This window comes from Chenopodium album, chromosome 14, assembly GCF_948465745.1.
Source record: "Chenopodium album chromosome 14, dcCheAlbu1.1, whole genome shotgun sequence".
NCBI classification, from domain to species: domain Eukaryota; kingdom Viridiplantae; phylum Streptophyta; class Magnoliopsida; order Caryophyllales; family Amaranthaceae; genus Chenopodium; species Chenopodium album.
Genome location: NC_137847.1, coordinates 51,451,410 through 51,471,153, shown reverse-complemented (window position 1 = coordinate 51,471,153; position 19,744 = coordinate 51,451,410). Strand labels below are relative to the sequence as shown.

At 35.5% G+C, this 19,744-nt stretch overlaps 2 protein-coding genes across 2 annotated transcripts; both read left to right on the top strand.

Annotated features, from left to right (window-relative positions):
- Positions 1-1,129: 1,129 nt before the first annotated feature.
- LOC145577482 (uncharacterized) lies at positions 1,130-7,137 on the top strand. The gene is made up of 6 exons (XM_081634965.1): positions 1,130-1,415; positions 1,645-2,590; positions 2,695-2,912; positions 5,423-5,459; positions 5,965-6,029; positions 6,195-7,137. Exons 1-6 carry the CDS (start codon positions 1,318-1,320, stop codon positions 6,679-6,681), a joined length of 1,851 nt encoding a protein of 616 aa, XP_081491091.1. The 5' UTR covers positions 1,130-1,317; the 3' UTR covers positions 6,682-7,137.
- Positions 7,138-7,509: 372 nt separating this feature from the next.
- On the top strand, positions 7,510-9,681 carry LOC145579515 (alpha-amylase-like). The gene is made up of 4 exons (XM_081636755.1): positions 7,510-7,657; positions 7,768-7,900; positions 8,193-8,998; positions 9,222-9,681. The coding sequence occupies exons 1-4, from the start codon at positions 7,568-7,570 to the stop codon at positions 9,486-9,488; spliced, it is 1,296 nt and encodes a 431-aa protein (XP_081492881.1). The 5' UTR covers positions 7,510-7,567; the 3' UTR covers positions 9,489-9,681.
- The last annotated feature ends 10,063 nt before the right edge of the window (positions 9,682-19,744 follow it).

Sequence of the window (19,744 nt, the reverse complement as noted above, 5' to 3'; positions counted from 1 at the left end):
ACAACTTAATATATTGAATTTCCTATCATCCGTACCAAAAATTGATTACTCCCTCCATATTTATTTAAGTTTGACTTTTTCACTATTAATATAATGGTTTTGACTTAATTATATTAATAATTATAAAAATAAATTAAATGTTATTGTATAATATATTATTGTATTCGTCATAATATATATACTTTTATAAATCAATTTTTCCTATAATTTTACTAAGTAAATTGAAAGAGGATGTGGAGTTGGCCTGATGGTAGCACTCCCATCTCGTAACCTCGAGGTTACGGGATTGATCCTTGCCCCCAGCATATGCTGGAATTTCCCCCGCCCCCCGTTGTACCCGCCCTTGTGGCTCATATGAATCAAAAAAACTAAGTAAATTGAAAAGTCGTTTCTAGGGGTGCTTATGATGCGAGTCGAGTTCGAGTTTGGGGTAGCTCGACTCGACTCGTTGACAAATCGAGTCGATCTTTGACCGAGTCGAGTTTTGACCGATCTTTGACCGAGTCGAGGTTTGACCGAATTTGACCGAGTTGATCTCGAGTAGCTTGCAATTTGATTTGTCTTAGTAAAACTCTCGATTTTGTATAACATCTTTTCATTCTCTTTAACATCTTTTCATTCTCTTTAATTTTGTCATTTAAGAGTACATAAATAATTTTATTATTAATGTATAATCTAAAATAAAAGTTTTTTTTTTTTATCAAAATATCTTTATTTTTTTTATATATAATATAATATGAAAGAATTCGAGCTTCTTACGAGCTTTCGAGTCGAGTAATGATCAACTCAGCTCGACTCATTAACATTTCGAGTCAATCTCGAGTTCGAGTCGAGCTCACTTGAGTCGAGTTTTGACCGAGTCGAACTCGAGTTACTCGCGAGTTGTCTCGTCTCATAACACCCCTAATCGTTTCTAAATTGCTCTTAAACTTTCTAGTTTCTTATAAGTTGGAACATATCACAGATGTTGGATCAGAGTAGCACCAAATGGCAAAATAGATATAGGATCATCATTCATCAGACAAATGTTAATCATTGTTAATAAAATAAGTAATTAATTAATTAATAATATGGTTAATTTAAATGATAAAAATAGCCCAACAACATGAACTAATTCTTCTCCCGTGAATCAATCTCACACTTCTTCTTCTTCTATCTCCTCCCCCCTTTCTGGGTTCATCGATTCCACTAATCCTTCTTTCATTCATTCATCTTATTCGCGCTTTTCCCCTTTCTCTCTCTCCTCCATTTCCCAGATTCTGTAAATTTTTTAGGGTTTTGATTTCAGTTGGAGAGAGAGAGAAAGTGTGTGAAAAAATGTCGAAGAAGAAAACTTGCGGAAGCACCATGACTCTCAAGGATTTTCATGGCGGTTCTATCCCATCTGACCTTCCTCTTCCTTCTGCACCTGGCGTGTATGTTCTTCTATTCTTGTTGATTCAGTTTGATTTTGATTTTATTTGTAGAAATTTATGATTTTGATGTGATAATCGTTTGCCCTAAGATCTGAGCTATCTGGGTTTCAATTTGATTTTTGTTTTTTAGCTATTTGATTGTAATTTGTGTGAAAAATGATGTTTTTTCATTGGATTGGATCTGTGATTGAAAACCCTAGCTTGATATTGCTTATGCAAATGAAAACAGGATTGCGAGGCCGGCTGATCGACCGGGTTTTGATCGACAAAGCTCATGGGGAAACCCAATGGGGGGTCGATCTGACCATCGATTGCGCCCGAGCTCGTTGGGTTCGATTAGGAGTTTGGATGATAATAAGACTCCTTTTCTTACTAGTACTGCTAACATAGGTAGGAATTTCGATGAAGATGAAAGGAAGCCGCTTGATGGGGGTGCGTCTGCTCCTCGTAGGACTGTGAATGATGATAGTAGTATTGGGGTTTCGATTCGGCCTGACCCTCGAGCTGATGGTGGAAAGTTTTCTGGGCAACCGAGTTCGGGGCCTGTGGTGCCTCATATGAGGGGATCTGGGGGGAGCTCTTACTCGGCTAGGGTTGTTGAGGGAGGCCATTCAGGTGCAGGTGGGAGTTCTCGGCCAAATGCGTGGGGTGTCAAAAAAGAGACTCGTGTTGTGTCTGATGCTGGGCCATCTTCGTGGAGTGGGCAGAGTACTGTTTCTAAGTTTGCACAAGCAAGTGCACTAGACCAGATTTCCTCAGGGAGATGGCAGACTAAGCCAGTGCAACATCAGGTGGATGTAGAAGTCATTAGGTCATCTGATTCGCCTAATAGTTTGAATGGGAGGGAGAGTGACTCTTATGGTGGTGGTGTAAACATTTCTTGTGAAAGGGAGTATAATGACAATACATTGGTGAGGCAGGTTGAAAGGGGTCTTGCAATAGAAGATGGAATTCGTGGTGGTTTTAAGGATATGCCTGGTGTTGAGAGGGTGCATTCCCCTGTGCAGAATTCTGTGCTGTTTACTAACGAGGGTCAACCAGCTCACCCTGATGGAAAGTATGGAGGTCCTCTGTTGCAGCAGCCTCCAGAAGTGTCTGAAAGGCCTAAGTTGAAACTACTGCCAAGAACCAAGCCTTTGGATGTCCAAGAGCCATCTTCTGTTGACTATAGGCAGGTATGATTAATATGATAATTTGATGATTGTCTGATGTCAGTCTGTAGGTTCTCTACTGTGAATGCTTATGGTAATTGTTGTGTCCATCTACCTGTTTTATGAAGGGTTTTCAACAACCAATTGATACTGGTAACTCAGACAGAATCCATGGCAATGCAAGTCATGTGAAACCTAGACCAAGTAGTAGTGAAGCAAACCAGGGGAAACCTGGAGTAAGTGGCAATGAAGCAGCAGGGCATCAGGTTGTGGAGCGTCCAAAGTTGAACTTAAAGCCACGTTCACAGCCAGCTGACAATGTAGTGGGAAATACTCAAAGAGAAAGGTAGGTTCCTGTCTAGATTGCTTGGATGCTTCAGGAAGCTCATAATTTACCTGCATCCTTCTTTTGATTATTAACCATTAGCTTTAAGTACTGCACCTTTAAATGGCTACCAAATTTACCTTTTTTTTTGCCATCAATTTTTCTTCTGGCAGTTAATTTGTGATAAAGTTGCTTACTCCAATATATATTTTGTAATTTCTAGTGAATCTCCTTACTTTGACATAGGCAGCTTGCCCTGTTGCTTCTGATTTGTGGTAGCCTGACATATTTTTTTACCCTACCTTGTTCTGCTTTTTTATAACTTGAGCATTTTTTTTAGGGTATTGGAGGGAGGGCGGGGTTCTGTGGGTTATAGCTTATAGCATGTGATTTGAATTTTTTGATCACGTTTGATGATTCATTTTAAGTGAGTCTTCGTGTTTTCTACATAATGCATACAAGTGCTTTTATGTTTCTGGTAGATAAAGCCAAAGTTCCTTCTCCTTAACCTTTCTATAAGGGGAGGGTGGGGTGGGATGGGGTGGAAAGTGGTTTCTGATTCTTTTAGGAGGTATCTGTGGTATTTGTGTTTGGAGGTTTTAAATAGAAATGCTTATTTTTATCTGTATATAGCCATCATTTATTTTTTGTTTTTTTGTAAAAGAGCTACGAGTAATAAATAAAACATATGACCATGAGTCTCAGGTAGGTTGACTGAGTATGCAGTTCTGATTATCATACACCCCTATAACGTTCTTGTTTTTTAATAAAATTAGTAGCCTCTTATTAACCCACAGATTAAGTTCTTAGGTTCATTGTGGCATTCCCAAATCTAAATTGGCCAGTTAAGCATTTCTTCCTGGCCATTTTTTTAAATTATAGTCTGAAGTAAGAGTAATACTGCCGAGAAGATTCATGAAGCCATGTGGCATCAGCAATGCCGTTTTTTCACTATGCCTTTCATAACTTAATTTTCAGACCCAGCTGCAACTGTAAGCTGCATTATGGTGCATCTGCCTAGTCACATGCTCTCATCCTTGTTTGCACATTCTAAACATGTTTCCCAAGGCAAACAATGTTTCAGTTGACATTATTTCTCAGTATTTTTCACACCTTAACCTCTCTAAGAAATGTATGACCTATACTAAAGTAGAGTATTTTTTGGAGGGAATTTTCTCTCCTAAACTCTACTTTATTCTTTTCTCTCTCACTTTTTTTTTAAAAAAAATTTTTGATTTAGATTTTTACATATATATTAATTTGCCTTATTTTTTTGAAAGAATTATTAATTTGCCTAGGAACTTTATTGTTTAATTATTTATTGTTGTGCACATTTTTCTAGAAACTTCTATATTTGAATTTCACTTACTATTAATTTTAAAACCGAGCATGGCTTGAGAGTTATTTAGTAGATTTACAAATTGCACCCCAAGCTACCACAGGACTTTTAGAGAAGGCTAATCCTGTATGTTCTTGCTGCCCTATCTGCTATGAACATATGCACCGATTTATCAATTGTCTGTATCTCAAATGATTGAGAAGATGTTCCTGATGTGTTACACCGCTCTTTCTCCTTGTTTGAGGAAAGATAAAAATCGCCTTTTTGCTCGTGCGTGGAGCTCTCCTTTCTGCTACCAATTCCTTTCTTTGATAGCACTTAAAATTTTATTTTCCTTTTTTTTTTTTTTTTTTTTTTTTTTTTTGGGTTCTGTTTTTCCTATTTGGTCATTATCATGTCATAACTTAGCTTTTTGTTCAGCTCTCTGTTAATTTGTAAATTGTGTGGAATTCTGGACAAGGTCATTTTAACAGTAGTCTTACTTGTTTGTCACTCAAATTGGTATTGGTAGGCTTTTCTGTGGCTACAAAAATATAGAATTTGGTGGAGATTGGGTATATGGGTGATCAAAGGTAGGGGAAGATGTGAACCTGAAAAGTTTAATACTCGTGAGCATTATAGTAATTTCCTTAATTAAAACGGTTCCGTCTATTCTTTGTGTTTATTGTGAAGTAGTAGGCATTTTGCTTCAGTCAATTTTCTAATGGAAACAAACTATAAGTTATTGGAGGGACAGACTGTGCATCAAATCCTTCCTTAAGTTATGATCAGGAATTTCAGGATATGAGGTATTGTGGTGGGGTTGAGGTTAATTTTGAAGGGCAAGGTTACCGATTAACAATGTGATGTAGACTTATTTAGTTATTGTTTTATGGTGACAGGAAGGTACTTTGTTAGTGTTCTTACTGATATTTTGCGTACCCACAAACTCCCATAGTCCCATCACCCCATGGTTTCCTTACAATAGAAAATTTCTGCTGATCCATTTTCTACCATTACATAGTTTCTTCAATTAATTATTAACATGTATTCTGTCCTCCTTATAAGGCTGTATTCTGGTCTATAATAAATGATCTTTGTTTTTAAGACGAAAATGTTTGTTATGTGGGATTAATATGTTGTGCTGAGTTGTGATTTCTTGAATCCTGATAAATCTGGCTTTAGAGTTAATTATCCGTTTGCATTAATGCAGGAAGGCGGTGTTTGGTGGTGCTCGGCCAAGGGAAATGGTAAATGTTCAAATTCAAGATTACCTTGTGTGAGCCTTTATTTTTTCTGTATATACTTGTGTTGTAATACTCAAACTCACCTAGGATTGTCCTGTCCAACTAGTGTCCAAAACTCTAAATGTTCGGATTTACTTCTTTGACATGGTTCAATGGACAGCAATTGGCATGGAGCCTCATGAGTCATGAGTTGAACTGATGCAAATTTCGAGTGCTAGAGACTGTAGTTTAGAGGTTGAAATTAAGGACTAGTTTGCTACTCCTAGAATGAACGGCGCAGACTGAAAACATTGAAATACAAGGGAAAGGTGAAAAGCCCGTTACCTTTTCTGTAGGATATAGAAAGCTTTCTTTTGCTTCAGAGTGTGGGGCTTGCAGTTGAGAGGTTGTGGTGCATTTGAAGCAGTAAAAGGAAATACCAGGGTCTTTAGGGATGAATATTTTTTTCTTTTGGGGTGGGGGGTTTAGTTATTTGTTTTTGTCCTAAAAACTATTTTTATGTGGCCAGATTTTGAAGGAGCGTGGTGTTCATGATGTTATCAACAGCCATGATGAAGCGCAAGGTCCAAGCCGGTAATGATGTTACTCTTCCCCATTATATTCACCAAATTGATTTCATCTGTGTATCATATCTAAAAAACTGAAGGATTTTTCTCAACTGTACATGAAGTACTAAACTACTGGAGTATCTATCAGTTCTACGTGCTTACTTGTATGGATTATTGATTATTTGTGTAGGATTAAAAATGATTCCCCTCGTGCTGAAGTAGCAGCTCCTGCATATGGTAATACCTCACGCCAGGGTGAAAGGATCGATAATCTTTCCATTGATCAGAGGACTGGAAGAGGCCATGAGAAGAGAGACCAAAGAGGAGATATTCAGAGAGCTGATGTGCAAAGAAAGAATTGGCATAATGAAAACTGGAGAAGTGGCCGAGACACCGAGAAGCATCAGCAGGAGAGGCAACCTTCACCAGAGACATGGCGCAAGCCTGTTGAACAGCCAAAGCCTAGTGACACTGACAGCTCTGGACTGCGTTTTGGAAAGGCTGTTTCTGCTGTTGATCTTGCACAAGCTTTTTCAAGATCAGTGTCAGGTCCCAAGCCTGTTGATCAATTATCTGGTCAAAGAGGACTTCCTGCTCAAAAGGGGCTCCCTGTTCGTTCACAGGTGCCTTTTTCAAGGCTTACCAGTTCACCAAGACCTCAGATCAATGGTTACTGATTGGTTTAAGATAATTGCTTGAGAGATCGCTCAATCGCGGGAGGGGGTTGACAGGAATTTGCTGCTTGTGCTGGATCAAGAGAAGTAGTGAGGAAAATGAGCTTAGGAATATTCCTGAAACATGGTGAATAATAAGGGGATTTTCAGCCGTCTTTGCTTTTTTTGCCGGATCGTTGAGTCCCAATGAGCAATCCGCTTGCACATTCGTTTTTCCTTGTCAGGTAGAGGATTCAGGTCCTGTGATAGGCAAGGAACTGACTGGTAGTTGCTCAGTCATCGGCAAGTCAAAGCAGGGGGGTGCTTCGATAATCCGCCTCATACCCATTTGATATGAATGATATTGGTTCATTACTGTTTCAGATGATTACTTGGGTTTTTGCAGACTTGCCTTTGAGCATGTCTCTGAAATGTCTTTGATGTATTTGAATGTGTGGAAATCAAATTTCATTGGACTCATCTTGAATTTCTGGCCAGTATATGAGCTTGTGCACCATTTTTAGCATTCCGCGCATAGTTTTACGTGTATTATGTTAAAATTATTGTGCAATTCAGTCCATTAATGAAATCCAATAATTAGTACTCCGTGTCAACCTATCTCAAATTCAAAGAAAATATCTTTTGCAACCGTTGTACACTATCGAAGGTGACTGCAATTGACCATAAGTATAAAAAGATGTATAGTTTTTTACCAGTCTTGATAAAGTTCAAGATAGGTGAATTAGAATTTAACAAGGCCAATAAACGACTTGTTCTTAGCTTGACTTACAAGACAACGAAGACTTTTTAACAACTTGATTTTTATTATTTTATAATTCAATAATGATTGGTTTATGGCTTCTTAAAGAATAGATGAGTCTAGGTACCAATCATAATTGTTGAAGAGATAATGAAGTTCTTACCTCTTGTTTCTCTTTGCTGTCTTCTTCTTAGCATTTCGCCTCTTCTTGTCGCTCCTACTCCGACGTTGCTGTTCCAGGTATGTCTTTGTCCGATCATGTTATTTGTTTTTATGTCAATGAATTTGTCTGGCTAATATTCGCGGTTTCTAAGATAATATCATTTAACACGAAAATATCTCTTGAATAGGGATTCAATTGGGAGTCATGTAATAAACAAGGAGGATTGTACAACTCTCTCATGAACTCCATTGATGATCTTGCTAGAGCTGGTGTCACACATATTTGGCTTCCTCCACCTAGCCACTCGGTTGCTCCTCAGGGTACCGCCTTTTATCATTACATTCGACATGAAAATATAAACCCGAAAAAAAAAATGTATTCTTTATAGTTAATCTCAAAGAATAACATTCTAATTTATCTCCTCTCGCAACTTTATGCATTGATTTTTGTGCCACTTTATTATTTTACTTATATCATTTTAAAAAAATGATTAGGTTATAAGGGGAGATATATTCACAGATTTATCTCAGCCATTCTTAATATGTATTTATGTAACAATTTTGTTATGCTAGAATTCAGTTATGTTTTATAATTCATCTTTTTGAATTGCAGGGTATTTGCCAGGAAGATTGTATGATCTTGATGCTTCTCAATACGGAAACGAGCTTCAACTGAAGACATTGATCAAAGCTTTTCGCCAAAAGGGAATCAAATGTATTGCTGATATAGTGATAAACCATAGGTGTGCAGACTACAAAGATGCAAGAGGGATATATTGTATATTCGAGGGAGGAACTCCGGATGATCGCCTAGATTGGGGTCCTTGGGCTATCTGTAGGGATGACATTGAATATTCTGATGGCACTGGCCACCTAGATACCGGAGCTGGTTATCCTGCTGCTCCTGATATCGATCATCTGACTTTACGAGTACAGAAAGAGCTGTCAGATTGGATGAATTGGTTGAAAACCGAGATTGGTTTCAGTGGATGGAGGTTTGATTTTGTGAGAGGTTATGCACCCAACATAACCAAGATATATGTAAAGCAAACTAAACCGGACTTTGTTGTAGGAGAACTTTGGAACTCGATTTCTACTCAAGATGGTAAGCCGGCGTATAATCAAGATGCACATAGAAATGAGCTGGTTACATGGGTTGAAAATGCAGGTGGAGGTGTTGTTACTGCGTTCGATTTTACTACCAAAGGTATCTTGCAGGCTGCAGTCCTAGACGAATGGTGGCGAATGAAAGACTCGAGTGGGCGACCGAGTGGAATGATTGGAGTTTCACCAAGACATGCTGTTACCTTCATTGATAACCATGACACTGGTTCTACTCAAAATATGTGGCCTTTCCCATCTGATAAAGTTATGCTAGGATATGCTTATATTCTTACTCATCCCGGTATTCCATCAATTGTAAGTATGATCACTAGTTTTGTAACGTTCTTTTTTGAATTATATTTTTTTTTTGGTGTATAGAGAGCCACAAGGGCAGGGATGCGAATCGATCCTAGAATCTTTTAAAACTGGGAGAGAAGCTCTAACTACTTAAGCTATCCCTCACCCCTTTTTCGAATTATATTACATTGTTTTAAGTATCTTTAAGACTAACCGTAAGTTATAATTTGTGATTTTACAGTTCTATGATCATTTTTTCGAATGGGGACTAAAGGAAGAAATCGTTAAGTTGGCTTCAATCAGGGCAAGGAATGGTATATGTGAATCAAGTAGAGTGATTATATTGGCCTCGGATTCCGACCTCTACGTTGCCATGGTTGATGAAAAGATTATTGTTAAGACTGGTTCAAGATTTGAAGTTGGTGACCTTGTTCCATCAAATTTTAAGATTGCTACTTCAGGAAACGATTACGCCGTTTGGGAGAGGGAAAGCTTAGTTGTAATATGAACGTTGACATTTTGATTGTCAACGGTTGCTTCAATGTACTTGTCTTGCATAATTATTCTCCTACATTTTTAATCAATTTTCATGTACTTGTATGTATTTCTTCAATCTTTTGATGCTCATAAAGAGTAGTCCAATATGTAAAATCGATAGACCCAAAAAGGTCAATTTAATTACGAAGTATATAAACAAGATTCGATCCTATATTTTGGTACAACTCCAAAAATATTACCGACAAAGCGAGCTGACGTTCACATAAATTTTTTACAAGTTTAGCTGAATAATATGGTCAAAAGTGGTATTTAATCAACATTTAGTCAAAACTCTATCATAGTACCATAACGTGAGATAGAATATGAAAAAAATGATTTAACTAACTATTTCTATATTAATTTTCTGGATAGGTAAGCATAATACTTTTTCCAATTTTCCAGGCAATGACATATAAATGGAATGATTTAAATTGTTCATTTCAGTTTCCCACTTTGGGCATGAGAGAGTTTATTTAATAATTACTCTTTTTTCTGGCATATATTCAACAAGTTTTTTCCACAAGTTAAAAAGTGAGATTTTTTTGACTCCCCTGTCCCATATTATCTTCTTAACAAGCTTTTTCCACGTCTCCAAAAGATTAAAAAATGATGTAGATACTTCTTAGAATTACATATAAGATACAAATATATATATATATATATATATATATATATATATATATATATATTTAAAGCGTCTTTATACCAATTGATACGTGGTTTTGCCATAATTTTCATTCATTTATTCTCTCAATTTATATTTTTTCTAAAATTTATGTTAAATTGGTTTCTGCCTTTTGTGGCAAGTAAAGAAATGAAAGAATATTTTTATTAATGTCAAGCCACTACTCCATAATTATTAGCCATAATTGGCGCCTAAAAGTGTTGCTTGCATACCGGAAACGTGGGGCGAAAGGATAAAGACTACTGGAATAATTGGATAGAGACTTAGTTATAATTATTTTTGTTCACACTTGATGTGTATTGTTATACAATAAGGTAGGCGAAATATCATGCTTGATCATAATTTTAATGATCATACATTTGTCTAGATTTGTGTTGAATTATAGTGTTGAATTATTTTTGTTCATTATTAAATGGAATTTTAATTTTAAACATTAAGTAACTTGCTAATCATGACCAAAAGGAGTAACCATCTTACCAATATTTTAATTCAAACGAAAGATAGGGCTATTGCATTAATATGAATAATAATGTCCATGCATCTTATAAACAAGTGTAATATAAAGTCATGTCACATTTTCATTTACATGGACTCTATAAAGTCATGTGTAAATTGGCCATATTAAATTGAAAATGTGAGAGAATGTAAAATTACATTCAAAGTAATTAACATGATAGTATTTGTTGAGAGTATAAGACACTTCGATTTTTGTCAAGCTACTTGATAATTTAACTATTACTTGTACAATTTTGTTTCCGACACATATTGTCTTTGTTAAAATTATTGATTAACTAGGTAACATCATAAACATAATCAATAATCGCAATTTCAAACATGTAGAAAAACACGACACGCCTCAAGTGGGAAAACATACACCAACTAGAACCTCAAATACTTACCAAAAATTGCAATCAATTGACAAGATTAAGTGAATAATCAATTTGTTAGCTTTAGTTCATACATTACGGACCTACCATCTCAAAAAACACCATAACAGGATTTATACCTTTATAATTAATGGACATTAGTGCTTATAAACAATTAGCAATCAGTTAATTAACATATTTGTCAAAAACAAAAAGATATTAAAAAATAACATACCCAAGAATATGTTTTTTTAATTTACTTGTACTTCGTATAAAATTAGGAAAAGCGAATCTTATTTCAAGGATCAATGAAAATAAAATTGGTGACAATTTTGTCCACAAGTGGTTGGTTTTTTCTGGGATGGTCAACTTTTATCAACTAAATAAATTTATTAGTCTAATGTAAGACATGTTTTTTTGCTTCTCTTTGTTTTATGTTTTGTCTCTAAACTTGAAAAGTTGAAATTAGTGCAAATAACACAAAATTCCACAAATTAAAATTACTACAAAGAAGCTTCTGTTTCTTTTTCAGTTCCACCCTATTCTATATTTCTATGTTGTTGCCTTTCACATCTTACATTCTTAATCACCATAAATAATTCAAAATTTAGACATAATTTTGTTTAATTACTTGTTTTCAAACATCATTATGGAAATTAATTGTGACCTTCAAGTAGATATCAATGGCCAACATATTTTTTGGGTGAACAAGGTAATTTTTCTTGATCATATTACAAAATTACATCATATTTACATGTTACTACGTATAAAATAAAGTTAACCTATGTTTTTAATGCATTTACTACATAGTTGGTACATTCTCTTACAATTTTGGGGTGTATAAAGCTTTTTTTTTTTTTTTTTTTTTTGGCAGGAAATTTATGCTCTATTTTCTACTAAGTTGAGCAATATATTTGAGAAAAGGTGCAAAAATGGTGGTAAGGAGATGAAAGTAATATTCCAAGACTTTCCGGGTGGACCGGCCGGCTTTGAGCTAATCACAAGGTTCTTCTACAACAATGGTGTCATTGACATAACTCATTCGAACGTATTGTTTCTACACCATGTAGCTAGATACTTGGAAATGAACAAGGTTGTGTTTGGAAGGCCTAGTTTGATGGATCGAACCGAGAAATTTCTCGAGGGAGTCGATTTATGGGATTGGTCCGAGCTCTTACTAGCATTGACTGACGGTCAACGTTTATTGATCGATATCAATCCAGTTTCTTCGGTCCGAAGGTTAGTAGGTGAGGTTGTTGGGAGGCTTGCATCGCGTTGTTTAACAACACCTTCCTCTCATTCTTCTAAGTGCTCGAGTTTTCGATCCTCATGTGATTCTAAGAGCACTCTAATAAGTAATAAAAGTGGCTATTTTCGTATGTTTTGGTGGTTCGAGGATCTTTCAACAACTCTCAATATTGATTTGATTGAGTTATTGGTAAAGAAAATGGTGTTAGAGAAATTCGATCATCTTACAATAAGCAAGTTTATTTTCTACTATCAAAGGGTGAGAGTTCTTCGTGTTACAAATATAGTTTTAAGGGCTAAAATCGTCGAAAAATTAATCAACCTACTTTCTCTCCTTGATAAGAGGATTATTTCAATCAAGGGATTGTTTGAGACCTTAAGGATTGCTTCAAATTTGAAGCTAACACAACCCTACAAGAGCAAACTCGAGATTTTAATTGGTTTGCAGCTTGATCAAGCGACATTAGATGATTTACTTCTTCCATTTCCACTAAGAAAAACCAAGAAATATACTATGTACAATGTGAATATTGTACTAAGGTTTTTGAAGAATTTTCTTTTGGATGGGAACACTAGTCATCATAAGCTTTGCTCATATCGATTAAAAAGAGTAGCGCGATTGGTGGATTCATATGCTAGCGAAATTGCACCGGATCATCGATTGAAACCCTCCATGTTTGTTGCACTTACCATGGTAATCCCAGATTCTGCTCGTGACTCTTGTGACAAGATATACCAAGCTATTGAAATCTTTCTTGAGGTAATTCACCATGCATTTTAAGTAATGACAATTTTTTATATAAAATTACAAATAAGTTGTTATTGTACAAAATAACTTATTTTGGCTCAATACTTTTTTTTATTAGTACTTACTCTTTTTATGCTACTTATTTTTTGTAGGTTCATCCAAAACTCAATGAAGAACAAAAGACTCAAATATGTGCAGCATTGAACTACAACAAGCTTTCGCCACAAGTACTAAACCGGCTGTCTAGAAACACAAGTTTTCCGTTGTTAGCAATAGTACAAGCCGTAATACATCAAAATCCTACACTAAAACGCTCTATCAAGGACACTAATCACCTCAAAGTATTTAGAAATTTGAGTTGTAGGGGTCATGAAGCGAAATCGTTCACAACTAGGGATGAAGTTCTTGTCAAAGAGTTAGCCAAGAAGGAGGAGTTTAGAGTGCATCTACAAGAAATGGGATTGACAGTTGTAGAATTAGAAAATATTCTTGGTAAGTTACAAAGTCATTATGTCACAAATGTGATGACAACACCAAAAGTGTGCTGTGTACATAATGTTAAACATCTCCCAAAGCTTTGTTCATAATGGTAAGTGTTAGGATTATTTAGGACTTTAGTTATTGTACTTCATCATCATTATTGTGGTTAACTTTTGAGGCTTGGACCTCAGTAAATGAAAACTATGGCAAGGAAAATTCCTCATTATATCCCCACCTTTTTTTTAGTACGTATTATGATTCAGTAAATATTGATGTATGTTTTATTTATTTCTTTTTGTGTATGTGTATATAATCCGTACAACTTTTTATAGTTATTATTTTTGAACTATGTAGCATGAAAATGACTCTAGCTTTGTTAATAAAAAAACATGTCGGAAATGTGAAATCCTTAAGCGCCAGTCACTTTTAAGCCTCATTAACACATAATGTCATTTCTAAGCTTTATTAACACATAACCCTGTTTCTAAGCTTCAATAACGCAGAAGCCCCATATTTCAAAAAAGGAGAGACCTCAAGCCTTTTTAGCCTAGTTTATGAACTATTGTACGTTATTTTAGATTATCTGTTTGTATTCATCAATTGACAATTATAGTCAGACAAAAGTTGACTATTAGGGTTGACAACTCAATGGAAAACCTTAGGGGGGTGACTAATTGGGATGACTAATTCGGAAGGCTGATTTTGGAAGAAAACTTGAACTTTTGGTCAAAAAGTTGGCAAGCTAGCTTAATTCCAAATAGGGTGGTTCTGTTTGTTGAACGAATTATTTGGAATTCTAAGATTGATTAAAAAAAATTTGCACTTCTATATAATATTGTGCCAATATTTAGAAGGTTCTTGGACCAATTAATTAGTTTATCTATGTTCATATTGGAAAATGTAAATAACTTGGACTTATAGGTGGGCACCAAACTAATTTTATTTTCCCTCTTCTTTTAGATTTGTCTAATACTCCGTATCATATTTCTATATTAAGGTCCACTTATAAGTGGACCTAACTAGATCATAAACACAACATTAACGATTTGTCTAATATCATAATTCTATATTAAGTTCTTGTTTGGCAAAAATAGCGGTAGGTGGCTTTTAACGGTTGAGTAATGGGTAACTGTTAAGATGGCGACTAGTAAGTAGTTGTCAATTAGTAGTGGATAGAAGTTAACTGTCAAAGTAACGGTACGGTTGATAGTATGAGTATTTGGCAAATTAAAAGTAGCGGTTAGAATACTAAAATATATCAAAATTCATATATATATATATATATATATATATATATATATATATATATATAATTTAAAAAGTAATAAAAATGTGACAAACGCTACCCGCTACTTCTAAACGCTACTATTTTTAATTTTTTTGAAAGCTCCCTAAACCGCTACTTGAATCGCTTGCCAAACACTCTCATATCTTTTCTACTAGTGTTTTGACTTGTCAAAACGCTAACCGCTACCTCAAACGCTACCACTAAACAGGGCATTAAAGTTGTAAGATGCATTAGGCCCCGTTCACTTCACCTTAAAAAAAATATCCGTAAATATAAATTCAGTTTGGTAAAAATAATTTTATTTCAGTAAAAATAATTTAAATTCAATTAAAATTATTTCAATTCAGTAAAAATAGGGTGAAATGAATAGGGCCAAATTACTGTTATACAGGTATTAAATTTTGAAATTGTGAATTACACGAGCATTAAACCATTCTGTTCGTTTCTAAAAGTTTTTATTTTTGAATTTTCTTTTTGTGGAACGATAATTATTGTCCACGTACTCCACACAGTTAAGAAATTTTAGATGAAGAGGAAGTAGAAACGTATAGTAAGTTGGAGCTATACAATGTAGCAAATTCTTTTTTGCACTCCATCTCTACTTGCTTTGGGAACTTTGTAGTTACTTTGGACAAAGTTAAAAAAAAAAAAAAAAAAAAAAAAAAAAAGAAATAAGTGCATTTTACATAGATCAAAATTTGAACTAATAATTCCTTTACAACTAGTTAATTTACAATAGCTTGCTCAGTAGATTAGTAAAAAAAATTAAGTTACACAAGTAATAAGTTACTTTTTCTTTCTAAAAAAAAGTTACTTTAAGCAAGAATTAAACCAAAAAATATGTACAACAGAATAAGATGACAAAGCTTCCATTTTCTCTGTTCTTCTCTTCTCGTAACTCTAGATGACAGGCAATGGGGAAGATAACCCAAATTATATATACAAGTACATAAAAAAAAATGATGCATGTTTGTTTGATTAGAATGTCTGCAAGTTTAAGAATAGTTTGAATGAACAAACATCTAAATTTTCACTACACAATTAATGACACTCTATTCAATACAAACAGACAAACCTTGATTGTATTAATTGAAAACTTGCTTTTTAGAAGTTCCGATTTCTTTTGGGAGTAAGAGACTAATGCTGGGCATGGGCCGTGCCGGGCCTACCGTGGGCCGTGCCTAGGCGGGCCATGAACAGTGTCGTGCCGGGCCGTGCCGGCCCACGGTGGAGGCGGGCCGTGCCGTGCCGTGCCGGCCTTCAAGCTTCCCCTGTCCACGGCACGGCCCACCGTGCCGGTCGTGCCGTGCCGGGCCGCCCGTCGTGCCGGCCACCGTGCCGGCCCACGGCTTACCCTTTTTTCTTTTTCTTTTTTAAAAAAAACTTTAAAAAAACTTGAATTTTTTTTATGAAAGAAAAAATTGAATTGAATAATTATACAATTTAATATTTGAATTTAATAGTTATTAAATTTTTTATGGAGTTAAGTTATATTAAATATTGTTTAAATTATATTAATATTTATTTTTCATTCATAATTTACTATATATCATATTATTCATATAACTATATAAGTATTAGACAAAAATTAAATAACAATATAACATATTCCATAAAATTAAAAGTTGAAAAAATTCATTCATAAAAATTTATTAAGTAAAAGATAATATGAAGTACAAGTGTACAACTAACAATAATTGATGAATAACTTATTTTGTTATTTTATTATACGGCTAATGTTAATAGAGTACATAGCCAACATAGGAAATACTAACATTTTCACTAATTAATAGAGTACATAGGAAATACTAGAATTTTCGCTAATTAATATTAATTCTCGAGTTGTTGGTAATCTTCAATCAAGGTCTTCATTATCTTCTTCGTCTTCATCTTCGGCTTCATGTTCACTAGCTAATGCGGAGGAGCTAGTTGAACCAGAACGATCGGAACCATCGATGTTATCGTTGGCCGTAAAAGTACGATCTTGGATGCGTTCTTGGGCATCCATCCAATCCTTCAAGCAAACACACATTTCTAGTGTTTCGGGCAACAAACTTGTTCTTCTATCGTCTAGAACCCTTCCCGAAGCACTAAAAGCTCGTTCGGAGGCAACGGAGGAGGCTTGGATGCTGAAAATATCACGTGCCATTGCCGCCAAAATTGGATGCTTTGTGCTTTGGGATTTCCACCAATCTAGGATGTCCATCCCCAACCTCGAATCTTCGTCCAAGCCTTTCATGAAGTCGTAGTTTAAGTACATTTGCAACTCCGAAACATCGCTTTGTGTTCGCCTTGATGATGATCCACTACCTGAAAACTTAGATAACATGTTAGCAGCTTGGGCCGCCAAACTTTTGCCCGTTTTACTTACGCTTTTGGATGTTTGAGAAGGGGCAAAATGAGTGACGGTTCCATATTTAGATTCATAAACTCTATATAACTCAAAAAATTTATCTTTCACATGATTTTTATATTCTTCGGCACCATCACCGAGTTGCATGCATTCATAGTAAATATCAATTAGCATAAATGTGCCATCATACTTTGATCTAGGATCTAAAATAGAAGCAAACATATAAACCATAGGAAGCTTAGTGTAATATTTACGCCATTTAGCCTCCATTTGTGGAACATAATCATTGTAATCTTGTTGTGATCGATGTTGAGAAAGAAGTTGAGCAAATAAACATGCATTTTGAAGGAAAGAATGAATGCAAGGAACATAAACAGAAGAAAAACAGTGAGTCATACTATATAATAATTGTAAAAATTGCATATATTTTTCACAATTATCCCAATCGGAGTCTGCTATCATGAATTGTGGATACTTATTATTGTAAAACAATGAAAATGGAACTCTATACGAAATTGCCTGACTCAACATGTCATAGGTGGAGTTCCACCTAGTTGGACAATCCGTTTTTATTCTAATAGGCTTTATCTTATTTTGCTTAAGATATCGCCTCCATTCCTGATACCTACTGCTAGAAGACATAATAGACAAAACAGCATTTCGAATTTTGGAATAGTATGGACCAATTGCTTCTTGTCCATCCTTAACACACAAGTTTAAAACATGACAAATGCATCTAATATGTAATGCATCTCCATCCATTATGACATTATGCAAGTTTGGTTTAATTAGATTAGCACTAGCTGTCATGGATGTTGCATTATCAAACGTCATGGACATGATTTTGTCCCTAAGACAATATTCATCAAGAGCACTCATAATACAATTAGAAATATTAAAGGCCGTATGGGGGTATTCAAGCATTTTGAAATAAATAATACGTTTTTGCAATAACCATTCACTATCAACCCAATGACAAGTAACACACAAATAATGTAAACCATAACCACCATCCCATGCATCAGAAGTTATAGAAACTCTTGAAGTAAGAGTTTTAAGTTCTTCAATTAATTTCATTTTGTATTCTAAGTAAGTTTTCATGGCAGCTGTTTTAACGGTTTTTCGGGAGATTTTTTTGTGTTGGGGTTGTAGTGCTCGTTTAATGTAATTGTTAAACGGATCACTTTCAGCAAAAAGAAAAGGTTGTTCGGCTTGGACTATCATTCTCCCAAGTTCATCCCTATCCCTCTCATAATTGTAAGTGAAGCCATAAGGATGGAATTGAGAAATTTTTGGTTGAGTTGGGTCAGTACTAGGGGCACCACATTTTTCACTGTGTCGGTTTAGGTGCCCCGTACCGCCTTTGGCTGGAGCCGAATAAACATTACCACAAGTTTTACACTTGGCTTTTTCACCATCTTTACTTAACAAGAAATATTGCCAACATTTACTCTTTCGGTTTTTCAAAAGGGTCATTTCTTCTTCGGTGTACCATTCAATGAATGGGTTATCAGATGGGGGAATAGTATTTTGGACGGATGGGTCACTAGAGCCGGCAGGTTGTGTGTTGCTTGCTTGAGTTGTTTGATAGTTAAATTCAAAAGGCATATCATGTGCGGAGGCATAATAAGGTGGAGATTGGGTCCTTTGCCATGGTTGGAATGCCCCTTGTTGATCTAATCCGGTGGGAAAACCGGTAGAAAACCCGGGGTGGGTGGGATTGGCCATTGTAGGGATTTGCATAGTAGGGATTTGCATTGTAGGGAGGGGCATAGAAGAGCCTTCCAATGATCGTTTAGATTTGGCTTTTTTAGAGGAGGATTGGTTCGGGTTTGATGTCATGATTAATTAAGATTATTAACTAATAAATAATAATTAACAACAATATTAACAATTATAACAAATTAACAATTATAAGTTTATAACACTAACAAAGTAACAAATTATAACAAATTATAACAATTAACAAGTATAAGTATAACTAGTAATACTAACAATATTAATAACAATATTAATAACAAATTAACAAGTAAACAACAATTAAAATAATATTAATAATAACAAGATAAAGATAAGAAAGATCTTACAACCGTGCTTCAAAGCTTTCCACTAAACCGAAACCCAATTTTTTTCTTAATTATTACTTAATTAGTAATTTAGTATAAGAGAATAAGAGATTAAGAAATATTAAGAGATTATAATTTATAAATTATAATATACGAGAATAAGAGAGTAAAAGAATGAGATGAGAAGATGAGTTGTGGAAAGAATTGGAAGTTGAGGGTGGTATTTATAGGTGAAAATAGAGCCGTTTATAGCCGTTGGAGGGAAATAGAGCTGCTGCCAACTAGCCGTTACCCACGGGCCGTGCTGCGGGCCGTGCCGGCGGGCCGTGCCTCGGGCCGTGCCGGCGGGCCATTTCACGGGCTCGTGCCGGGCCGTGCCATTTTTTGTTTTTTTTTAACGCAGCCCGCACGAGGCACGAGGGGCGTGCCGTCGTGCCGGGCCGGGCCACTCAGCGGGCCGTGCCGTGCCGGGCCATCCTCGGGCCGTGCCCGG